Here is a 26,890-nt window from a genome sequence, read left to right as displayed (position 1 = left end):
CATTTGTATTATATCACTATGGGCAGGTGGATACGGCTGTCACCTGTCTCCATTCACATTAACCATGCTGCATTTATTTTCATTACCGGGAGCTGACATGTTCTCAGACAAGACATGCACAATTGATTAACAAACCTGTTTTGTGCTCAGCTCCCATGAATAAATCCGAAATATGAGGCTCTGATCTATCTGCACGATGAAGACGGACACGTGTTGAAAAGGCACGGTAGCAAAGAAAGGTGGGGCCGGTTGCAGGCAGCTGGAGCAGAAACAACCATCCTCCGGTGGTGCTCTGTCTTATCTGGTTCACACAAGATGGTTATGAACAGCAGAAGTTGTTATGATGACTTGAATTCAGAACAGTGTTGAAAATTGTGATTATTTTTCTTTTTCCCAAGCCAATTTTATTTGCTTGTTTTAATTTTCTGTCTGGTTTGAAGATTTGGTTTCACAGATTAAGCAATGTCATCGGGCAGTTGAGCAAGAAATTAGAAAATAAATGTCTTCTAGTTGAAAAAAACAACATCAATCCAGACAAATGAAGCTCATCGAGGCGAGACGTTATAGGGGCGCATTTGAAGCCAAGTTGCATATTAGGAATTCTGACCGCAAGTATCATAGCAACCAAAGAGCCAATCCAGAGCGAGGCTGTTAAAGGTAACGCCCCTTTTCTGCCGACACTGCTGGTTTAGCAGGGAGGAGGCGCTTAGCAACACTGTGAATCAAACATGTTGCTAATGCTCATATCTTGAGTTATGGACACAATAGTGAAATAAAAACATCAGGATCATATAAGGCGGGTTAATATGAACATTTTAAACCCAAAATGATGAGGCTCACTGCAGTATTTTTCTAATGTAAAGTGAATTGGAGCCAGAGTTGATGGAGTCAGAAGTGCGCCCATGCTCACTTCCTATCTGGAACGTGGCGGCTAGAAGGTTAGCTATGTCCATTTATATATACAGTCTATGGAACATATCCAGATCTTAGTAGTGAACTCAATTTGAGGGCAGACATTAGATAAACTTAATTTGATGTATTCTTTGTATTTGATCCAATATATTAACCACTGTTTTTGCTGACAAAGTTGTGCCACTTATCCACATGGATGCACTTAACTTTGAATAAATAAAAACATAAAAAAATTAAAAATCTTGGTTGTTCACAATATAGCTACCAGTTCATACAATATTATAAATGTGAAAAAACACAACTAGTTCATTTTAAACTGTCTACAGTGGTCCAAAGTCATTCACTTTCTTAATGCATTCCCAGCAACCAAATTATTCAACATGATGAGGTTATATCACTTTTCACAGGCACGAGCTGAGTTTGGGCATCACAGTGATAATGCTAACAGCGTCTAGCATGCTAACAGCCGACTTCCTGGTTCACAGAAAATAAAATGGTCTGCAGTCAAATTCAGCACACAGTGGGGTAATAATTGTATTTTATTACATGAAGAAACATCGAGTACAGCTCTCAAATGATCACTCCCATTTGAGTTCCTTTAGTGTAACTTGATGAAAAGCCAAAGCTTTGCTGATATATATGACATAGTTTGAACTCTGTGGCACACAGCTGTGTTCCGACCTTGGTACGTTAAAGTACCCGTCATATTACATAGTGTGCCATGACTAAGAGCTAGTCATATAACCCCACTGTCCTTCTTCCCTTCATGTTCTCTAGGCGATAACTCCTCCTCAGAGCCCCCTCACGTCCATTATATTGTGCACAACTGGGGCTGGTTTATTCACTTTTTTTTCTTTTTTGTGTTTTTTTTTTTTTTTTTAACAGCCAGCGCTCTCAACTCTACTCTTCCGCGATCACTTCATTCTGTAAAACGCCTGTAAAGCAGATCTCCCGTTGAAAGTGTATGGAAGTTTTCTGATGGTTATGCGACCTGTCTCCATGGAGATATTATTGTTTTCCCTGGAATGTTCCACAGTATCATTAAACATATCGATATTGTACATTTATTCAATTAAGCATTACAATAATTTGAAAGATGTATTTTTACCATCTGTGGAGTAGTCTCCACAGATCTGACTGGTAAATTTGGCTGGCAGACCTGTTTAAATTTAGCTGATACCAAAATATCGATATTACAAAAGCGATAAGTTAATTTGTAAACTTTATAACTTAACATAAATTCAGTCTGTACTATAAATTTTAAAAGTTTAATATTGAGTTTGGCAAATAACGGTTATCGTAATAGTAAATAGACAAATATTGAATATCGATATCTCAAATAATCTATATATCGAACCACCCCTAAAAGAAATATCACCTCCTGAAAAGTTACATAGTGCCCCTTTAAGTCCAATTTTGTAAACGTATAGAAATTGTACTCAATGAAAATGATATAGGATTAAATTCTTGACTCATGGATGAATATACCACAGTTTAGCGGCGAATGCTAATTATATAATCCCTCTGTCCTGTCCTCTGCGCAACTTGATTCACGTTTTCTTTATGGTAGACACTCTCAACTCTAATCTTCAATTTCCGCGATCACTTCATTCTGTAAAAAGCCCGTAAAGCGTGTCTTCTGTTCGGAAAGTGGGATTTTTATTAGCACGTTTGGCACCGAGTAAAATACCGCTAACTTGTAAAGACGCTACGTTGTGTCAGGAGACTGGACGGGTGCGACGGGGGATGGAACAATCGGCAGTTAAAATGAAATATCCCTGCGGCTGGCTCGTTTGATCAATTGTGGCTAAATATTGTGCTTTATAATTCAAGGTTATTTCCACACGGTCCGTTGTTGATGATTTCACCAGAGAGGAGGCGTCTGGCGGCGTCTGCGTTGGAGCGCCAGTGACCAGCGTCTAAACTTACACTAAAATAAGAGTTATGACGGGGCTGGTGATGTTTTTTATGGATGTGGATCATTTTTCATGTCCTTTAGTACCTCATGTGTCGTGCTGTTTGGATAAGGTTATATTTACTGCCACTTTGTTGGTTTGGAGGTATTTTTGTTCGACAATGGTGCAGTGGGTGGAGCGGTTGCCCATGAACTCAAACAATGGTGGTTCAATTACGGATTTGGCTGTTGTACGTTGTTGTTTTGTCCTAGGCCAAGATGTGACCATGTTTATACTGTATGTGTGACCAAGTGAATAATTCGGGTTAGTGGAAAGGGGAAAGGAGACACTTCTGAGAATCAAACTTGCTTCATGGGTATTACTGACGAACTCATAAGTCACACAAGTGGTGGTAAATTACTTTTTTTTGCCACAGCTGCTCTGGGCCAGACTGAAAAATACTGCTTTTGATTTTACTCCCATACTGTCCATATGCAGAGCCATCAGGGTGACAGAGGGTGGCACCGGCTCACCCTACAGTCCGATTAACCACCGTGCCGGCCGCCTCTCTATGAGTTTGAACCAGCACTCACTTAACGCAGGTATAGGGCATCAACTGCTCTAAGGACTATCATCATCGTTGCATTGTTGTATTGTAATCTAGACCTCTTGAAACAAAGCGATTGAGACTCTAGTGGTGTGCAGACAGGAGGTAGAAGGTAAAAAAAAGTCCTAGATAAAACAGCACATGGAACAGGGACGCGATTTTGATCCATTTTGACCCCACAAAAGAATTCTATAATCCAAGAAAAACATCTTTACATGATGAAAACCTAGAGTTCAAGAAGTTTGGAGAGTGAGTTTGCGTCACACAGTGAGAAAAGCAGAAGGGAGCAGATGCTTGTCTTTGCTGGGCTGGTGAACTTAACTAACAATAATAGCAGTTGCATTAGACCTGATTAAAAATAGTAGGCTACATTAGTTTATTTGCAATGTTGCTTCAGTCTGTGTAAAGCCCCAGATTAAAAAAAAGCGTATTTGGTTAAATTGGCTATACAAAGTGGAGGGAAAAAGTTCAAGCAACCATTTGAAAAGTGTATAGGCCTAAAACATCACATCTAAAAAGCACCAGAATCCAGTAGATAAGATGTAATTCATCATAATTTTCCTGGGGGATGACCTCCATACCGTCATTTTGAGATATTGACTAGATGCATATTACATATTCAAGAAAAAAAATCCTAGATCCGCCCTGACACTGTCTCTCTTCTGCTTTTCTCAACTCCCATCATCATATTCACCTTATTTTGGAAGTTGCCGCGGGTGCTGCCATCATCATTCGGGTTGTATTATTTTGTATGGGGCTGCTGATCTTGATAGCAAATAAGTTCTATAGGGACTACAAAACAGTTTTCAAGCCTCCCAGAGAATCAGAGCACTGTTGACTTGTCGTTGCACATGAACACTGAACATTTTACACAAATTAACCTACTTATATCATATTTTAGCGGCAAATTCTCCATTGAAATTAATGAGATTTTGGCTTAACTGGAAGCGCCACCACAAAGAAAGCACGTTTAGTAGCATTTACGACAAAAGCGTGTGTTGCGGAATAAGGTCAATACACAATCCTTGGCAAGAAGACAACAACAGTAGCTGAAATGAGGTCGTCACACAGCCAGCTTTTTTTTGTTTTGGTTTTTTTTTTTAGAAAATAACTTTGCTTCTGTTATTGACTGTCAAAAGTTCTTTGTTTTCCATACGACTTAGAGTCCATCTCCATCCTATTATTGTTCCGATATGATTTGACACTGCATATTAGAACCAAACTGCCCACATTATCACTGATGTTCACTCCTCCACCCAGCATACACACCTTACCTCCCGATTCGTCTGTCAGCTCGAGGCACCTCTATACTGCCGTGGATGGATTTCAAGGCGGGCTCTGCAACTGCGATGACTGTCAGACGTGTTATTGCGTCTCAGAGGGAGAGTGGGAGAGGACAATACTTAAGACCGGGAACAACGCTTGTCACTTGTCAACCCAGTCTGAAAAAGCCATTTTGAAGGAGCTTTTGGGGACAGACACGTCGGTCTTAAAAGCGCAGCAAAACTCCGACCAACGTTAGCTTTCTTTTCTCTCTCTTAGACGCGTTTTGGAGAGTAATAGTTCGACAGCGTGTTACTGTAAACACTGCGGGGACAGAATGACAAAACGCCGTCTGCTTTACCAGGTTTTTCCTTACAATAATATTAGTATTGTAAATGGTGTTAAAATGTCAAGGTTTGGCCATGTTGCTGACAGTAAAACTAAAAACCTAAAGGTAAGAGTGAGCATGTGGTGTAGTCATCAAGAAATTACTTAAAGGAACTGTAAACGGTCATGGTAAACAGTCACATTTTTATATAGCGCTTTTCTACCTTCAGGCAATCAAAGCACTTTCAAGGAACCACTCATCCATTCACACACACATTCATACACCAGTGTACACAGACACTGGGGGCGAGGTGGGTTAAGTGTCTTGCCCATCGACTGCATTCATCTGTGGGAGCTGGAATTGCACCACCAACCTGCGGATCAGTGGATCTGACACTCAACCAGTGATGTTTACGTCATCTTAAAAATGTGACAAATAGAACTAGTTCATTTTAAGCTTTTTTGTGGTGGTTTTAAAACGTTTTCCTCACTTAGCATGTTCAGAATGCATTTGCTAATTATTCACGAGGATGAGTTTATAAGTGCTTTTCACAACTTTCAAACAGAGCGGAGTTTACAGCCACGGTAAAGCTAAAAACAGCTCGCCTGCTAACAGTGCACTTCGTGATTATCGAACAATTAAACACTTCATATGTAGAAACTGATGGTACACAGTGGACTTATCAAGAGCCGCTTATACAATACATCTGTACTGGGGTAAATCTTGCTCACATACATGGAAAAAAAGGTGCACTATGTAACTTTTCGGGTGGATCTTATGTCATTTGTTTGTCTCCATGGGGATGTTATTGCCTTGCCTGAAATTTTCCATCATATGACTCATCTATGTCACGCGTTCACTCACACTTACACTTACAGAAACACCTTCAAAAACATCATGCAACTTACTTTTCTGTCCATTTCCAAGAGTAATAATTCGATACTGTGCTACTGTAAACACCACTGGCATTTGGAGTGTCGACATATTCAACACAGAGGAACGTGGTTGAAATATACGACGCACTGAAGGCTGATTTTATTACTGTTATTTCCTCTAAGCTGCCGTGAGATAGTTATTTCAGCACGGCCGACACAAGAATGACAAACGTCTACCTTACAGGGTTTTTTATTGGAACAGTATTAATAATAAATAATACTGTCTTATATAGCGTGTTTCCAGATGCTCAAAAAATTACTTTCATTTAATTTTGTGCATTATTTGTTCCACATTCTGCAGTTGTAAGCTACTACTGTAACCAGAGCTGTCTTGGAGCAGAATGACAGAAGCGAGGTGGCCAATCTGCGCCATCAGCCCGTCCGACCAACACTAACACACACACACACAATTACTTACACAGTTTCTTGATGGCCACACTCTGCTAGCTCCTTTAATTTTTAGCAAGAGCTTTGACATTTTAAGACAATTTACTCTACTAATATTATTGCAATGAAAACGATTGTAAAGTCGACTGCATCTTGTCATTCCTGTTAAAACTGTGCTTCTGTTGTCCACAAATAACTATCTCACGGCACCTTGGAGAAAATAGCAGTAATAAAATCAGCCTTCGGTGCGCTGTATATTTCAACCACGTTTGCTCCGTGTTGAATATATGGACGGTCCAAATGCCAGTGGTGCCACACTTCTCCACAAATGCGCCCGAGGTGTTTACGGTAACACACTGTCCAACTATTACTCTTCGAAACACTTTGAAAAGGAGAGAGAAGAAAGGTGCATGTCTTTGTAACCACTACAGAGTAAACACACAGTATAAATAAGTTGAATGTCATAAGAAAATGGATAGATAATGCCATACGGTACATTCCTGGCAAAATAATGGAGACAAACAGGTGGCGCAGTACACTATGTCACTTTCCTCGTGGAGAGTATGCAACTGGTTTGTCTACATTGAGATGTTATTGTTTTGCATGGAATGTTTCACAGTATGGCATTAAACTTATCTATTGTATATTTATTCAGTTACAATTAGAAAAATATACATTGAGTGGGGTCGGCTCTCCGCAGATTGAGCTGTAACTTGGTGGACCATTTGCTTGTTGCCATGGAGATAGATACGTTTAATTCTGTACCATGGAAAATTCCAGGTAAAAAAAGATCTACACGGAGACGAGCAGGAGGTAGACCCTCAACCAAAAACATTACATAATGCCCCTTTAAGGCCTATTTTGTGCAGGTACAGAAATTGTGCTTATTGAAAGTAGTGTAATATTCATGAGTTCAAAATGATAAAAAATGGTAAAAAGTACTCAAACAAGAAGTTGCAACCCATGAATAGGGTCAATTATTGGGACACTGATGATACTGCAACTTGTATATCTCATAGTAGTAAAACCTGTTTACTAACTCTCATTGTCTAGGTTTAATATTTTAGACTTGACTTCACTAATACAGTATAGCCTGTTTCATATTTGCAATTAGAAAGCAATTTTTCATGAGTAAAAGATACAAAAAAAACAAAAACAAAACCCAGGTCTGTCAATGCCACTTTTCATCATATTAAAAAAAGCATAAATATACAAAAATAAAAACATGTTCACATTAAAACCAGAGAGAATGATTGGTGCACAGCTTACCTTTGAATACAATATAATAGAATACCTTTAGCCTGCACCAGCTTATACATATTAATTAATGAATTCTCCATTTCCCCTTAAAGCTGCCTGTGGGGAAAGTCACCCTGTGCCGTGAATCCATCCATCAGACAGAACCAAAGGGCTCAACTGCACCAGAGACTGCCCCAGGTCACACGCATTAGCCTATAGTGGAACATATACATGTTTTAATGGTGACAAAGGGAGTATAAAATCACACACTTATACACATACACATTCTCCTTTTAAAGACGCCTGTACCGGATTTCCTGATTATCGAACATTAGCTAGGGATGAGTTAGAAAATTAGGTACCCCAGCTTTAAAGATATACAAAAAAAAATAATAATAATAAAAAGAAAATAAAAAAAATTATCTGATAGCAAAATCTTTACTCTATTTTTTTTTTATTATTGTGTCTTGTGTACAAAAAAAAAAGCCGAGCCCTTTAATAGGCTTATAAGACACCATTAACAAAATACAATAGGCCAAACGTGTGTTACAAAACCAATAAACTCATTTAAACAAACTCATCTGCTGCTTCTTCCAGGTTTTCCAAAGAAATGAATCCAACTTATAAACATTAGAATTAAACAACCATTTCATCTCGTTACACTAGAACATATCAGGGCATTGGGTGAACATTTCATCAAATAAAGGATTTCTAAATTTGTCATAAAATGGACAATACAACAAAAAATGAGCTTCACTTTACACTTCTCCCAACTCACATAAACTACAAAGTCTTTCTTCTTCAGGGGCTTGAGAAAACGGTAGTAGTATCATAATCGTTACTGTAAATAATATAACTCAAATACAAAGCATAAAAGAATTTAACTACTCTCTGGAGGACAAATTTGTTCCAAAAGTTACTCAATACAATAATTCAGTACTATAAAACTTGTAGGATTGTATTTTTCTGTGGAGCTACAGTGCCATGTAGTCACCAGGCATATATCTATTGTCAGTCTTGTTTGAAGTCAAGTGAAATTTAGATTCCTCTCCTCATTTCTCTATTATAGCGTGAAAGCAGTTACGCTAATCATTCAAGGACATCCTACTATCAGCTGGTGATTTCATTTTTATTTCTAGAACAACGTGGTGTTTGACTCGGTGTGTTGGAGTTTTAGGAGCAACGTAAGTAATTAAAACAAAATGACCACTTCAGTGACTAATAAATAAAAAAAGTTGCATTCATCAAATTTTATGTTTTTACATTTAATCTAATTGCGCACGATGTAACTTTTCATTTCTGGAGAGAAGGCACTGATGCTTTGTCTGGAATGTTCCACAGTATGGTATTAAACCGATATATTCAATTGAAGGGGCCTGGGAACGTCTTGGGGTCCCACCGGAGGAGCTGGATGAATTGTCCGGGGATGAGGGAAGTCGGGGAGTTCCTGCTTAGACTTCTGCCCCTGTGACCCGGCACCGGATAAGTGGAAGAAAATGGATGGATCCCTTGAAAAACTCATTATTTTTATGAGCAGGATAGTCTGTCCATAGATCAGACCTGTAATCTGTCTCCATGGAGATATGTATGTTTAATGCCATACTGTTGCGCATTACAGGCAAAACAATAGCTAAGAAAGAAAAAAGTTACACAGCAGAAACGTTACAATTTTAAGTTGATTTAGACTTATGCCATTAGCATATTTTTTTAACATGAATGTTTTAGTAAAATGAGGTGTCTAACGGGTCTTAGGCACTTTAAAATCATGTCAGTGCACATTTGCAGAAGCCCAAACAGCAGGCCGCCGTGCATACTATTAGACCAGCTTGTTCGCTTACATAGTAAAATATGTGAGAGAACCTGGTAAACAAGATGCAACATGTCCCAGCCACATCAGACACAAGTCTGCTCATCGCCAGAGCTTCCTTCCACTCTACATGCACTCAGCGTACCATCTGTGCGTCTATCACCCAAATATTAACATCAAGTAGGAGATCCTCGAATTTTTACTTTTCAATAGTTGAAGTAAAATGAATCTTGAGTTGCGAAGACTCTTTTGAATTGGAAATTTAAGTACAGCGCTGCAAGGATATTCATGGGTTTCAATGTGCTGTTATGTGCAACATTTCAAGGACTTTTTCTCTTTTAAAATGGTTAATTGCTATGGCAACGGTGCAAAATTTTCATTATTCTGAAACTAAACGTCTGCTATACCTTTAGAGCTGTAACCTAGGCTATGGAAATTAGGAAGCAGTGATAATTTGAAGAGAATTGCCAAAATCAAAAGTGGCCTAAACTCAGATATAGTGCCAACTCTCTCCAAGGACAAATATTTATTAAAAATGTAATTGGTATTTACTTTCATGCCTGATGCCCTCCTTATCTCATAGTTACTTGAAACTTAGCTTTATTAGGAATACAACTACAGTATGTGGTTCAGGTGAGATCAGAACTGGCCACACTTTGGTAGGAAGGTAATTGGTGACAGCCTGTGCCACTATTTCCTCTTTTTAATGAGTGTCAGTTACATGGATGTAGTCTATTCAATAGCATATTTTTAGCCATATTATTTGAGTTTAGAGTAAAGGTAAAATGCCTCATTAAAGAAATTTGAAAAAGTGACTAATGACAGAAAGAACAGAATTAATTGCAATAGTATTTTTGTAATTATTTTTGTATATTAATAATTTACAGTACATTAAGGTGCATTTACTCCAGTGCTGTCCTCACCTGCACTTAAATTTGACCTGTACCTTTATTTAAAGTTCACTGTTAAACACTAATTAGCTTCCCAGTTAAACACACCGTCCTCCACTCTCTGCCACCGCTGCGGGACAAGTCTCCCCTCTCTCTCCTTCACTCTTTCCGAACGCTCTTACTTTAGGCTCTGTTACAACGCCACACACTTTGTCTTTTTTAGGTGTCGGTGGTCTGTTGATGGAGGGGGCACCGCTCTCCCTTTTGGCATGCACAGATGGGACGCATAAGCTATTCCCCCACAGAATTGAAATCAACAGATTGACGTTAGCGGAAAAGATAGTGCGAAGTGATCAGCGGGAGGCAAATGGAAACAATAGTGACGTCTGGGGGGAAAAAAATCGGAGATGCATTTTTATCCCAGGGCAGAATGTGTCAGTGACAAGGAAATGTATTATTTTGGCAGTGTTTTAAGGCGAGGAGAAATGATGATGCTAAATGGTGACAAAGACAGACAGAAGGCGCGATTAGATGCCGAAAGAGAAACTTGAATACTTAGCAGGCTATAATCGGAACTTTGAAATGGATGTGGGTGTTCCAGTCTGACTGGAATGGCAATCGATAGTTTTAGCTGCTACATAATTTGGTACTGTAGTTAAAAGACTAATACTAGAGTTACTTTTTTGTCGGTATTTCACTTGCAATATTGACTGATTTAAGGTCAAGTTGTTTGGAATAGTGAGTAATCAATTTGGACTCAAATGTACCTTTATTTTATACATCCCTAAATATTTTTGACATCTTGACCTTGGTCTTTCTCATTGTGTAACTTAAAATAATACCTTATGTGAACTCTATCTGCTGGTTTTAATCTTGTTTAAATTACTTACAATTACAAACGTCACCAACAACTACAGACCCATCTCTAACCTCCTATTTCTCTCCAAACTCATCAAACTGAAATCTCACCCCCAGTAAGCTATTTGAATACTTTCAGTCTGGTTTGCACTCTCACCACATCACCAACAACCTCCTGCTCTCCTCCAACTCTGGCAACCTCAACATCCTTATCCTCCTGGACGTCAACGCCGCCTTTGACATCATCAACCACTCCATTCTCTTCTCCCGCCTGCAGACCACCTTTAACTTTACTGACAGCACCGTCTTCTGGTTCACTTCCTACCTCACCGACAGATACCAGTCCATCCACATCAACCACTTCGATTCCCCCTCCGCTCCACTCACTCAAGGTGTCCCTCAAGGCTCAGTTCTCGGCCCTCTCCTCTTCATACCCTACATCCTCCACCCTTCGGTCACATAGTACGCGGCCTTCAATTCCACTGTTTTGCGATGATATACAACTCTACCTGTCACCAAATCAATAATCCCAGCCACGCACTCACTCCTCACAAACTGCATCTCTGAAATAAAGTCCTGGCAACGATCTGGCTTCCTCCGGCTCAACTGTGACAAAATGAAAATAATCATCATTGGTCCCAAAACACTCACCAAACTTGACGGCTCCTCAGTATCCTCCTCCTCCCACCTCCACAACCCTGGCATCATCTTTGATCAGACTCTCTTCTATGAACATCACATAAAATGCATCACCAAAACTGTCTTCTATCATCGCTCGCCTCCGCCCATCCCCAACCTTCATTCTTGCTTGTGTCACCTCTCGCCACAACCATTGCAATATCCTGCTTTACAGTTCACCTTTCAAACTATAGACTCCAGTACGTGCTGCTCCCACCATCTGGAACTCCCTGCACCAACACCATGTTAAAAAAGAAGATAAAAAACAGTTTAATATGATAAAACCACATATTAAAACATGAAACAGTAAAAAAAAATGGACAATGGATAAAAACTGACTAAAATGGCCTGGCATAAAGGGTCAAACTGTCTAAAACAAGCGTGGATAAAGAACTGGAAGCCCAAGTGCGGCTGTGTCTCAGTCGTCTTCTTTCACAAGCAACCTGGGCCAGCACCGATCCCAGCCATAGTGTCACTTCACGACTGAGACCATCTTTTCCTCCCCTGCCTCATCTCTCTTTCTCCTTTCCTCTTTCTACCTCCCGCCCGTTTATACCAAATACTCACCCCAGTGCAGGTATGTTGATTGCAAGTCACTGTTGGTTGGCGCCATCAGTCATGTGGTGGGTTGCTATGACGACAAGCTGTGGAACGATCATGCAATTTAAAAAGACACTAAAAACACAATTAAAACCAAACTCCTAAAATCAGTCCCACATGTGCCATATTACACAAGACCAGAAGGCGGGACCACATTACACCGGTTTTAAAATCACTGCATTGACTCTCTCCGTGTGTCTCAGGGTCAATTTATAAAGTTCTTTTACTGGTTTTTAAATGGCTTAATGGTCTTGGTCTTGTTAACTTTCAGAACTGCTTTTACCGTGTGAACCCACGGTGACCCTGTGTTTCTCCGGAGGCAGGTGCCAAAGTCAGGATAAACACTGACGGAGAGACGTCTTTCCAGCGATATGGTCCTCATCTATGGAACAGCCTGCCAGAGAACCTCAGGGCCACAGAGAATGTTCATGTTTTTAAGACCTACCTTTTTAACTTAGCTTTTGATTCATATTTATTGTTTTATTTGTTTATTAAGTAATTTATTATTTATTTATATATTTTTTAAATTTATTATTTATTTTACAGTCCTTTTATTATTATTATTATTATTATTATTATTATTATTATTATTATTATTATTATTATTATTTTGTAGTTTTTAACTTTTAACTAATATTGGTTTATCTCCGTTGGATCTCCATTGTTTCCTTCCTGGTAGTTGCTGGCGGTGATGGTTCATCTGTACTCAGCCTCGTTTATCTGTATCTAACTTATGTATTTTGATTTGTTTGATTTGATGTATATATTTTTTGTCTTTTTAATCATGAATCATAGAGGTGTAAGACTCATGTTAGTGAGGTGCAATAAATAGTTACTATGCAATGAACGAGTGGGGATGTAAGGGAAATTATCTTCTCCCTTTGCTTTAACAATTGTGGAGGTGAAAAAGAGGCAATCGAGAGGTTGAGGAGATTGATGGTTCTGCTGCTGTAGTATGAGTAGAATGACATGCCTGTACTTTTCTTTCCAATCCATAAATCTTTTACCTATAATCCTCTGCTATCAAAACTAAATCAAATTCAATCTACTTTTTTTCTTTTAACCTTGCCTCATAGAGAAAAATAAATTGGATAGACTTGACTCGATAAAAAGCAACACAAAAGCATCTTTATGTGTCTTGACCTGTTGGAAACTCCATTTTGAACTTTTGCTCAAATCACACAAAGCACATTTGATGTAGCCTCTTGCTTACTTTCACAACCCAATTAAAAAACAGGACAAAGTGTGACATTTTTTATATTGTGTTGTAAAAAATGATGCATTGTTGAGGTAAAATTGACCGACTGATGACTCTAATAGTTCAAACCACACTCAATTTCTTCTCTCAAAAGGACTTTTCTTTCTTGTCCCCCATTTTCTGCTCCTTCACACTGAATGGGTCACGCGGCTTGTTGATATGACAACTCCCTCCGCATTTAGCTCTGTTTGACTCGACTGTGGCGTGTTGCCGTGGAAACTAATGAAGGGCTGTCTCCCTGCAGGAACCATGGTGGTGCAAGTGGCAGCCACAGATGCGGACGACCCCACCTACGGGAACAGCGCCAGGGTGGTCTACAGCATCATTCATGGACAGCCGTACTTCTCTGTGGAGCCCAAGACGGGTACGTGGGCATGGTTTGAATAAATAATGAAATGTACAAGTTTTTATGTTTTCAAATGTCAGTCAAGTCAAGATTAAAGTCAGAAAAAGTTTGTTCTATTGACGTGCTGTGTCAAACATGATTAAAACTATAGTGTAAGTAGGGAAGGGAGATATTAACAAAAAATATTATTTATTTTTTACATAATCTCGATAATGATAATCTCGTAAAATTGTGCCTGTAAATGTCTTTGTTGAGGTTCGAGTCTTGCACAAAACCTGAAAGAACCATAAAGTGAATTTTGTTTACTTACTAAATTAAAATTAAGTCTATTGTAAGTGTAGGGGGTCTGGGGGTTCTCCCACAGAAAGCAAATGCTATGTCTCCAATATTCTGGTGCATTTTATGTGCAATATTTATAACTGAGCTAATCTTCATTCCAGTCTTGGACTTCCTTTGAAACATGAGCATTTGTACTAGACTAGAACCTCATAGAAAATAAAGACTTTTGAATCACTTTAAATACACTGTTTCGTTGTCAGGAGGCTCAGGTGTTAGAGTTAAATGCCCTTTAGTTTACTACAAACACAAAAATAGTAACACAAAGTTTATTTTTTTCCTAAACTGTATTTGTTTTCTCAATCAAAGTGCAAAGAGCTGCACTGCAGGCTTTAAAGGGCCAAATGTGGTGTTTTAGACAGTGGTGGCAGACCCATTCAAGACCCCTGCATTTCTGTCTCTTTTTGAGGTAATTGTTTTAGATTTATTTATAGCTAATTCTAATTCTGCATATTTCTAAAACAGCAACTGTGATATTATCCATTTTTTGATTTATCTCCCACCTCTAAGTAGAAGAAAACATAATTACATCGATTCAGCAAGAATGCATGAAAAATTTAAGTGATATAAGAGTGCATCAATCAAAAACAAACTTCTTTAGGCAAGAAAGATTAATGAAACTCAACTCTTTTAGCAATATTTTAAAATTCTGGTTCTAACAATATACTATTTTTGCCTTAGATTTCACCAAATTTTGTTTTCGCAAAGCTAATGACTTGGCTAGTGACAATTTCACTATGCATATTTGTCTGAAACTACTCAAGATTTGATGTTCAGCAAACCAGCACAAAACACACTGTATGAACCCAGTTTTGTCCATATTTTTTGATGGGAAAAGCTCATTTATATTATGTTATTTTGCAGCAATTAAAAGTGCTCGATGCAACTTTTCTGGTAGAGTCCACCACCTGCTTGTCTTCATAGAACTGTTTTTTTGTTTTGTTTTTTTGTTTGTTTGTTTTTTTTGCCTAGAATGTTCTGCAGTATGGCGTAAGAATTGTCTATCTTTTGGGGCATTTATGGGGGACTCTCAAATCTGTCGCCTACTTATACATACGGAGACAGACCTCCATGGAACAAGCAAGGAAAGAAGCTGATACATAAACACAGTGTATAGTTTGGCTGGCATGTTTTCTGTCACAATTATCCATCGTTTAATGAATGAACATGACTATAAACAAATATTATATAACCACATTATGTTTCAGTAAAAGGCAACAGTAAACACAGCAAATCAATGTGACTATTAAGACAAATGTATGCTTTTATATACATCTAAAAACTAACTGACAGTTTCTAAGAGCAAGATATGATGCATTACACCAACGAACTATGAATGTCATTTTACAGTAACTTCACTCTATATTATCTTATTCAGTCTTGAAAACGTGAGAATTTTCAAGAGATTTTTTTCACAGCAATGCAAAAAATAAATAAATAACAACTTGCGCACTATGAAATTTTTCTAGTGGAGGGTGCACTAACTGCCAGTACGCTCTTCAACTTATCTACCTCCACGGAGACAAGCAGGTGAGGTTACAGGTCACTTCTATGGAGGGGAAATTCAAAGGATGCTTGTTTTTATGGCTATTTTTGAGCATTAAAAGCATCTGTATGAATGCCATGCAGTGGAACATTTGAAGCAAAACAGTGTAATTTCCACAGAGGCAAGCAAGTGTCAGATCTCCCCATCAGAAAAGTTACACAGTGCACCTTTAACTTCCAGTTTGTTGATGAATATTGATGAGACACAGAATGGATTCAGAATGAACAAAAGGAATGCAATGGAAAAAAAGTAGTTTCAGATCTGCAATTCAGTTGAAATACCTTGTGTTTACCTGTACCTATAGTCTACACAATCCTACAATCCCTGTACTTCTAAATAGTCCTTTTAAATAACTGTGCAGACAAGTTGATATTAAGAGATTAAGCTACGAAAAAGATTTAACTTCAGTATCAGCAGTGCAATTCTGGATGACAGTCAAAATCCGTAAAAACCCCAAACATTAAATACTCACTCCTAAGCATCTGCCAAAATACCACTTTTATTGATTTGAACGTTGAGCGCAGGAGTGATAAGTACAGACAATTAAACGCCATAAAATGTATCTGGGCTTATTAAATCTGAGAGGAAGTCATAATGCAGCCGTGGAAATAGTCGGAATGCGCCACAAACGAAGAGGCCAGACAGTTTGTTAAGTCTCGGGGCGTTTTGATCTCTCACGCTTGCCGTAGACGCCTCATTAGCCACTGCCCCGCCGTGGTCCGGACACTCCACGCCAAAGCATTCGCACGCAGGGGGGACACGAGCATCCATCCCATAATATCCTCCTAATGTTTCCATGGCGCACACACACACAAGACAGTGGGGACTTGAGGAAAAGCACTCCTAATTCATGAAGTGGAGAGACGCCGCATTGCAGAGTTCTGAGGCCAGGCAAACACACTCTAAAAATAAGAAGAAACTGTCCAATTTAAGGGAAGAAGTAACATTTGAGGTTGTTTTTGTACACAAGACTGTAGGGGGACAAACAGTACATAACAATTATAGACAAATAAGTAAGAAAATAATCATATACCATAATAGTAACCTTACGCTACAAGCTGGATTGTCACAAGGTTTGGGGTTTCAAACTCACAAGAATCTAATTTGCATGGTTTCCAACAATACTGGTACTGGATATCAACGCCTATAATGAAAAAAATAGCTGGTTCAGATATCAGCTTCCAAATATTTGTTCATCTAAATATCCAAATATCCTGCTTGGACATATAAATCAATGTAATAAGACACATTACATCATATTTACAGGTGATAGTTGGCCCAGAATGGCTCATGATGTTGGAACTGTTATCTATACAAAGCTGTTCTATAGTTATTTGAGGGATAAATAACACCTACATAAAACATTTGGATAAGTTTTGTCTTATTTTTTATTTTTGTTTCATGGAAATTAATGGGTCGATATCAGGTATTGGCAGGTACTTAAAGCTATAGTATCAAAAACAATATCATAACTGAAAAAGCTGAATCGGTGTACTCTTACTCTCGATTGATCCGTTCGAAAACACACAGATTTTGGTTTGGAGTAGAAAACATGTTATTGATAGTTGCTAACGAGGTACCAAGTGTTAGAAACATAAGGTATGATGTTACACGTTTATTCGGCCAAAAACTATTGTTTAAAGGTCCTATATTACACAAAATCGTCTCTTGTGAGCTTTAAGCCATATCAGAACGTTGTTATCTCCTCAGAAACAGACCTGGAGTTGCGTTTCGTTTCATTCACACATGTTCGAGTATCCATTTATCATTAGTCTGACTATATCTCCAAAGCTCAAGCTCAAAAAATGTTCTGTGCCACTTTGTGATGTCATGAAGTGGTAGTTTTCAAAGTAACAGCTCCTTTTATCTTTTGCACAGTACAGATTGGCAATTCCAGGGCTGAAATCATCCAAATGATTCTAGCGAAGGTGTATGGAGTTTAAAAACACAGTATTACCACATGACATCACAAGGTGGAACAGAGTTATTTTTGTTTGAGAGAAGAACTCAGCCTAAATATGCAGGGTTTGTGTGTTAAACATGTGTGAATGAAAGAAAACATAACTCCAGGTCTGTTTGTGATGAGGAAACATGGATCACAATACCACATAATATGGGCTCTTTAATTATCAAAGTATGTCAGAATGATACCGACAGGAGCCATTTCAGATTGATAATAAATACTACTAGCGCCAATAAAATAGATTTTTTGAGGAGTAACAAGAATGCTTTGTGAACAACTCTGATATGAATGTGATGCCTAGGAACGCAAGATTAATCGGACTGAAATCAGAATTTGAATAGACACAATTAGCAAACCACAAAGGCTTACCATCATTTCCTCCACAAACAACAAAACATTCTGTCTTATTCTGCATAAAAACTACTAATACTGTAGCTTAGATTTGCAACAACATGTTCTGAAATGTGATTATTTTATTATGTTGTCAGTTCATATTTCAATCTTTTTGTCAATCCTTCTGATCAAGTTTAAAAAAAAACCTTTGAACAGAATCTTATTATTAAAACATAAATTGCAAATCTAATGGCAATCGCAATATTCGTCAGAAAAATTGCAATCGCTTCCCCCAAATCGCTCAGCTCTAAAGATGGCAGCAGATGGCGACGTTGAATACTAGTTACAGATCATTACTTAAGTTACGCAGTATAATTACCTTGTTATATTTTGTTATGCATTGTAGTCCTTTAACACTACTTTACTGTATTGTCAAAAAAAGCAACCTCTGATACAAAACTATCAAGCAAACACTCCATTAGTATAAAAGAAAATGAACAACCCTACAAAAACAATGGCATATCCTGCACACTTCAAATTAAAATAGCAATTATCATATAGTGCATTCTTATAGTCGCTCTGTTCCGCAGCATCCCGGTCTCCAAATGTTGTTTTCCACGTTGAACAGACTTTCCTCTAATGAACCCACCCGCTGTAGCTTTCATTAGTAAATATTTCTGTGTTTTTTTGTATATTTTGTTTCATTATTTATTTTGGGAGGTGGTTGGGTTTACATGTTTCCAATGCTCCAAATAAGGAAAAAAGAAGAACTTGCTAAGTTGCTGGTGGATACACTTGAAGGGCTGACAATTCCACTGGGAAAGTGCAGTGCTTTGATGTAAAGTTTCTTGGGGTTACTTAAAAGCTACGTTTTGGGGTGAGAAAGGGGCAATTAATAATGTTGGGAATAACCAAGTTTTATTATCAGATTTAGTGATTTGAGGAACACAAGGTATGCTATTCTTATTCTACATATTTTTGATGTTTCAGTTTTTATAACTTTTCTCTTCTGCATTCATTAAACATAATACTTGGATCAGCTACCTGGCGCCCTCTGTTGGTAAAAGTGTAGACTGAGGAATTTTGAATGGGAAAAGTAGCAGCATGGCTATTGTCAACATGATGCAAAGCAGATACAGTGGTCGATGCTTTGTATTTATAACAAATGAGAGCAATGCAATTAGTGGAATGAGAGGGACAGCCAAATGCATCAGTCTGTTACTTAAAGGGTATGTAGCCTGCATGCTTACTGGTTTATAGAAGTACTACAATCATAACGTCATCATGCACCTGGGTTACCTTAACATGCATGTAGAGTTTGGGTTTGCGTCTTCATATCTCTGAGAATTTCTGTGTTTAGTTTAGTTTAGTATTGTTTCTAGTATATGTTTTGACATTCAGTCCTAAACTCTACAGTTCATTCTCAGTATATGGACAGGCCATGTCTCATGTGAAAGTTCAGAACCTCCAGAGTTCACTCACTGAGCTGCAGAGGCTGCACTAGCACTGATTCATGATTGGTATAGGTAGTGACGATTCTGATCAGAGAGGCTTGTAGTTTTATTTCATTTTTTAGTCATTTGGCAACCCAGATGAGAGCCTCAATAATCAGCTTTAGAACAAAAATGCTAAATGAAAACATCAATGACTCAACCATCGTGTAAAATGTCTTTAAAAAAAAAAATATATATATATATATATATATATATATATATATATATATATATATATATATATATATATATATAAAATAAATCAGCATTACCTCGTATCTGAGGACAGTGATAGGTAATGTTTATGACATTTGACATAAAATTTTACTTTGATTCATACAGATTTATACCGTGGTGAAAAAATCCTCTTACCATAATATATCCGCTTAAAAATATGCCAGATTGGTCGAGTACTGCATTTTATGGAGTCTGTTTAAGTGCTCGGCTCTGTGCAGCCGGGCAGTTCCAATCAGATGGACGGTCAGCGCAACCATGTCCGGCCTAATGCAGTGTCTATGAGGTTTTCGCAGAGTTGCGAAAATATCAATAAATCCTGACAGATCAGGCAATGGACAGGGAGCTGGATGGATGTCACTGACAACATGTTACACACATACAAGGAAAACTTCACCGGAGGACACTTCTGCTTTAGAAAGCTATGTCTTTGCGTGTCAGTGCTAATGCTAACTTCTATAATGTAACATAACAACATAATTTCATTTATAGCAAGGGTGACACAATTATTTTTAGGTGTAGATTATTTCAGTCTGTGGTGTTGTTTAATTATTAGGCTCTGAAATTAGCATTAGCATTAGCCTTGAGACACAAAGATGTACCTTTGTAAAACAAAAAGTTTTCCTCATAATTGTAAAGTGTTAAACTGCCTGATCCTGAACAGCTCTCTGTTCAGGATCAGGCAGACGTTGTGCAGAGTCAGTTGATGTCTGTTCAGGAGTTGATGCTAATATGACTTTAACTGAACATGTGGTTAAATGAGTGTAAAATGAAGGTGACATTTGTGTAGTGGTTGTTACGTGTGCTAGCACAGATCACCAGGCATGTTCTCTTTGCATTACATTTGACATTTGCAAAAGAGTGCACGTCCAGGTCCAGGCAGCTTCTCGTGCACTATCTCAATGCAAAGTGGAGGATGTGTTAATGAGAAAAAGCTTTGAAAAATCTGTAAGGTTAAGCTATTGATTTATATATTTTTAGTTCTGTGTACAATACTAATGCCACTTTAAAAACAATATACAGTACCAAATATTACAATTTAGTACAGCAAAATAAACATAGTAATATTCAGATTGTAGATAAAACTACTGAAATAAACTACATTATAAAAAAAATAGTTATATGAACATGTTTATATGCATAGTTTTGAGTTCTGGATTAAATGCTCTGCAAAAACTATTATTACTATTTTCTATTTTCTATTTTACGTTTATTTTAGCAGATGTCAGACTTTCCCTAAGTATTAATACAATCCTTTTATTTATATATATTTTTTTTTATCAAGAAATGTTTTTATATTTTTTATTTAATCCATCCAGATCTTTTTATATTTTTTCCACCTGGATTTTTATAAACTTTGAGTCTAGTAATTTATTCATTAGCTCTCAGCCAGATGTCTAAGGCTACTTTACCATCCTCTGCTTAGTTTCTTACTTAAAGTGCATCAGTAGACGGTGTTTGTCTCCCCATAGTCTTTATATTACACCCTTAAACCAAAAGACAAATCTTAGCACTATCTGTTGATTTCTCGATAATAGTCTGTTGCCTTCTACCTTTTTTTGGAGTGCCAACCATTTGATAGATTGCCCTGCATCGCTCTCAGTACATTTTCGAAAATTAAAGGCCCTGTAGTCGATTTTTTCCCATTTTTTCTGCAAAATGTGTTTGGCCTCAGTACAGATATATTGTGTAAGCAATTCTTCAGATCAAAATAAGTCCTCTGTGTACTGTCTGCATCTAATTATTAAGCATTTTAATGTTAGATAATCAGGAAGCATGGTTAGCATGCTTTACTGTCAGGGCAAAACTCGTGGAAAACTTGTGAAAAGTGCTTATAAACTCATCGTGGTGAATAATTAGGATGTTCGGAATGTAAGTGAGAAATAACTTTATACCACTGCAAACCTTTTAAAATGAAGTAGTTCTGTGTTTCACTTTTTATAAGACTGTAAAAAACAGGTACAGCACTTTTAAACTCAAAATGCAGTCTCTACACTCCATAATAAGGCTTACATCTGACAACTGGGCAAACTAAATATACATATCAATTCTGTCTATCCCCCTGCATAATGCGCTATAAGTTAAAACCTGGCCTGCATAGTACCATTTTGGGAAATTGCTTATTGAAGCTTTAGGCATAAAAGTGGGCTCAAAGCATAGATAAAATCCACATTGGTATTCTCTCAGGAGCACAATAGCTGCTTTATTAACCTGTCACACGGGCACAGAGTCTTGGATGCGTTTTAGGTGGAGCTTGGGCGACGGCCAGCTGCTCTGCTTTCTGCTGGCCATCGTGCTCTGACCACCACTGATTACACTTGGCCCTCCTTCCATCCACGAAGAAGGTGATTGGATCTATGGAGACGCAACATTACAGGCCAACTTCAATAGTGTTTATAGCGAGGAAACAGAAAGATGGAGTCTCTGTTGTGAGTTCCAAATAAGGTTCAAAGGGGGGTATGTTATGTGTTATGGTGGATTTTTGCATTGGTGTTTTCCATTTTATAAGTTAAAACTATAGCGCACCTGGTTTTAAGCATTTTTTTTTTAGCATTTTAATAGCATTGTCTAGTGTTCCTTATTACTTTTTTTGTATTTTAGTGTAATCTAGGTTATTTTCAGCTTTCTGATAAGAAAAAAAAAAAAGAAGAAGTTTGAAATGTTAGACCAATGACACTGTTTCTTGTACCTCTACTTCTCTCATGCTGTATTCATGTGATCTTGGAAACTTGGAAGATCTGACAGGGAAACAGGAATGAATGCAACTCGTGTCAGAATATTGTTTTGGAAACTTGTGTGGAAATGTTGGTCTCCGAAGTCCCCAGTTTACGTCACCGTAACAGGAGTCCATTTGGGATTCGTGACAAACTGAGAGAGATTTTGTTTTATTTTACACAGATGGCTTCACTTCACAAATTAAATAAAGATAAAGAAACAAACACATTTAAGACAAAATACAACTGTAAATTCTAATTAATGAAGTAGTCAGAAAGACAACGTTGCAAAAACTTAAACACTTAGTTTATCCACAAATTGCCTACAAGAAACGACATCCTGTCTCTGTCACAATAAGGAGTTACTGCACAGCTTTCCAATTAATCAGCAAAGAATATCATGTTATGCTGCGTTCAGACCAGGGCGTCGAAAACTCTTTGAACGCCTCTAATTGGACACCGTTGCATTTGTTGGACCCCTTTGCATTTCACGTTGGAGAAAAATACCTGATGTGTGTCCAGGGCGTCTTTTGCAGTCTACAAGCACCTTTCAATATTTTGTTTTCCCAGTCTCTTTGTGAACGATGGCAGACTAGGGTGAGAGAGTGGCTGTGGTGTATTTATTGCATAAAACCCATCAACAGAGGCGATCGGCTCAGCAGCGGCGTGTCTGGGTCCGTGATTAGCCAGTGCGGCCAGAATAATTAAGTTGCCGCTAGTTTGTAGCTGATGTCTTTTTACTTTTTCCAGACAAATCACTGGGGCATAGTGTCTGATTGTTTGACTCTGCACGTCAAACGCCAAAAGTTCAGCTTTTTCAACTTTGGTGTCTGAAGCTTTGGATGCACGAACGGAGTGTCCAAACTGTGAACACTCAAGACACACCGTGCCAATGCCAGATTCACACTGCAAAAATGCATGGCGGCCAAGACGCGCGTCGACGCTCGCCACCCCCGATGCCCCAGTGTGAACGCACCATTATGCAATTATATTTTATTGTTGATGCGTGTGTGTTTGTTATTGCCATTGTTTTTCTTGTGCATTTTACCCGCTGCTCCCATGAATGCTCTGATTTTTGGAGGCTGGATGATTACGGAGGTATCTCAGAGTTTCCAAGATCACATGAATGCCCAGTTTAGCAGCTCTATTTGAAGTGTGGTTGTGGGTGGAGTAAAGCACTATAGATACTTGCAAAACATTTTTAGCGATGGGTACACAACCTATTTGACTCCATTGGGTTATTGCCGTGCCTGAAATGTTAGTTGGCATTTAACTTATCTTACTTTGCTTATATTAAATGACAGTAGTGTTTAGCGCTACAAACATACATTTAAAACTTAATAAACTCATGGAGAGCAGGGTCACTGGTTGTCTACCTGGAGAAATTTTATTCTATCCAGGCAACGCATCAAAATTTGAAGCAGGTGGCGGGCTTCTCCACCAGAAAAGTTACACCGGGCAGCTTTAAACAATGAAATATAGTCTGGTGAAGTATGAATGCAAGGGAACAGACTGAGCACTGGCTTAAAGAGATGGATATTTAATAATTGTTGGTAATGGATACTTAAGTGTTCAGTGACACAATAATAGCTACTTACATTGTTTTTATTGCATATAAAATGACCCTGAGTGACTTGTATAAATTTTACAAGAGGGTTCAAGTGCTAGAGCAAAATCAGCATAAAACACTGAATACATGCTTCAGGTGCACTAGTTCTTGAAATTAAATAAATCCATTATTTATTTTTTAGGATTCATTCACCACAGTGTGTTTTGTCTGATATGATTCAATGCAAAGTAGTGATTTTTTGCATTGTTTTTTGAGCAGAGAGTCAGACACAGTGCTATTGTCTTGTCTAAACTCATTAGGAGCCTTTTGAAAGAGGATGAGGTCTGGACTCTGTGGCGTCCACTCCGGCTAACTGCTGTGGCCACTTAATCACAGTTAGACCATAGGAAATGAATATCTGTATATATCAAGTGAAACATATTAAGACAGAAATTGTGAGAAGACAAATCTGAAACAAGCATTATTTCAATTGTAAGTAGTATTACGGTAACTTTAAAAAATATATATATTAATTAGTGATTATTTTACGACAGCCATTAACTGCAAAACTGACTTTTCAAGCTTTCATGCCATTTTAAGCCATAGTATGTAACTTTTTAGGACTTTTATTGCGCTGACAAACATGCATCCTTATTGTGAGCGAGCTTGCACAAACCTGACTGGACTCACTGGCCTCTTCTTGCTTGTTTCCATAGAAATGTTGTTGCTTTGACTATAATCTTTCATAATGTGTCATAAAATATATCTGAAGTATGGGTTTAACTTTCTATCCTCTTTGTATAATGCAGGTGACACACTATCTCCAGAAAGTTGCATACTGTATCTTTAAGTTGTAACCTGTATCAATAAAATGCCTAATTTTCTGTCAGAGTTACCTTGAATTATACAATATTTATTTGTCTTCACAATTTACCCTACCTCGTGATATGTTTTGCTGTTAATCCACAGAGATGCTCCGATCTGATACTGGTATTGGATATTGGTGCTGATACTGAAAAATTAGCTGGATCTGATATCTGCGTCCAAATATCAGTTCAGTCGATATCCCGGTCGGGCATATGAATCGATGTAATGACACTATTTACTCGTTGTAGTTGGCCCAGAAAGTCTCATAATGTTTGAACTTTTACATATACAAAGTTGTTCATTAATCATTTGCAGGATTAATCATTTTTGTTCAATGAAAATAAACGTTATCAGTCTCTGCTCTGGTTGATATCAGGTATCGGCAGACACTTTAAGCTTTAGTGTCAAACTCAGTATCGGAACTGAAAAAGCTGGATCGGTGCATCCCTAGTAATCAAAGCGATGCTGCTATTGGGACAAATAGGTTTGGCTGATGGGTAAGACCTGCGACAGCCTCACAGTCATTTAAATTCCCATCTTCTCAAATCCCAATACAAAATTGGTGCATCAGTGTAATAGAGGGATGTTATCTATGAGCTTGTTTCTGTCCTCCTTTTGATCTGTGTTATCTGCTCTTGCCTCCTCCTTCCTGTAGCACAAGTCTCACCTGTAATTGAGAGGGATGTTCCGCCGCTCGATGTTGATTTAGTTACCTTTCACAGAGCGGCTCTCGTGGGAAATAAGAAAATATGCTCAGACTAAAAAAGCGCCGCTTTCACAGGAAAACCACAGATCATCACATATCGCGAGGTGCTGCTTAACCTTTGCAATTATTTATATGTATGTAAAATATTTCTAAATACAGCCCAGGTGTTTTATGATTTATGATATCTAAAACTAGCGTCTTAATGGGAAACTGGAATGGTAAAGTGTATTGTTCTGGCCTGGGATCCCGAATACACACTTGATACTTTGCAGTGACATCATGCTGGAGGGGGGGTTCTGCATCCATGTCTATAGCAGAATGTTCAGCTGGTACCATTCTGACATGTTGCTCACATTAAACAAACACTGCCTGATAAGTTTTAAGATGAAAAACAACACATTTTCAGGGGTTTGTGATCAATACGAGTGTTCATGGTGGTGACTTAATTTTCAACAAAAGGTGAGAGTAACGAACTTAAAAAACTACTGGCTAATGCTAACTAATCATTTTTATGTGAGAGGGACTTGTTTAAGCTAGTCAATGCTTTATGGCCAGACTGTGTTAAAACTTTGATTTAAGTCCAAACTGAGTAACAGAGCCTTCAGACAGAGCAGTGCCTCAAGTTAGCATCACCTCCAAGGTATCAATACTTTACAAAGAGGTGAGTCTGGTCATCGGTGTAGATGGGTGTGATTGACAGGTTGATTGGCCAATCAGAGCATGGTCTGTTTGTATCAAAGCAAATATGGCTGCGTGCAAGGAAAAAAATGGAAAAAAAAAATATCACAGGGGACTGAAAAACTTTGCAGATTTCTGCAGTATCAATGAGCAAACCAGATGAATTTAAACAAAACTTTCACTGCAAAAATCCCAAATATGATCGCATTGAAAATCAGATACTAAGCAATATTGACATTAGTATTGACAGTAGATGCTCATTTGAACATACTATCAGTAATAAAAAAGTCACATTCATGGGACAGAAATGAATCTTTCCTGAACCGTTTTAGAATGATCTTGAGCTTGGATCACTACAGTCTACTTTTACGACTTAGATATTCGATCAGATGGTAATATAAAAGAAAGTACTATGATTTAATACTGAAACTGACTAAATAAAGAGTGTTTATTATTAGAATCAATATT

The 26,890-nt window shown here is 37.9% G+C and overlaps 1 protein-coding gene across 1 annotated transcript in view; it reads left to right on the top strand.

Moving 5' to 3' along the window:
* cdh7a (cadherin 7a) overlaps positions 1–26,890 on the top strand; it is a 213,835-nt gene that overhangs the window by 103,169 nt on the left and 83,776 nt on the right. The window contains exon 3 of the mRNA XM_055230084.1: positions 13,902–14,021. Within this exon, the coding sequence (XP_055086059.1) occupies positions 13,902–14,021 (120 nt within the window). The remainder of the gene's footprint in view (positions 1–13,901; positions 14,022–26,890) is intronic.

Source organism: Periophthalmus magnuspinnatus, chromosome 20, assembly GCF_009829125.3.
Source record: "Periophthalmus magnuspinnatus isolate fPerMag1 chromosome 20, fPerMag1.2.pri, whole genome shotgun sequence".
Lineage (NCBI taxonomy): Eukaryota > Metazoa > Chordata > Actinopteri > Gobiiformes > Gobiidae > Periophthalmus > Periophthalmus magnuspinnatus.
Note: the sequence above shows the minus strand (reverse complement) of the source record. Positions and strands in the feature narration are given on the sequence as shown.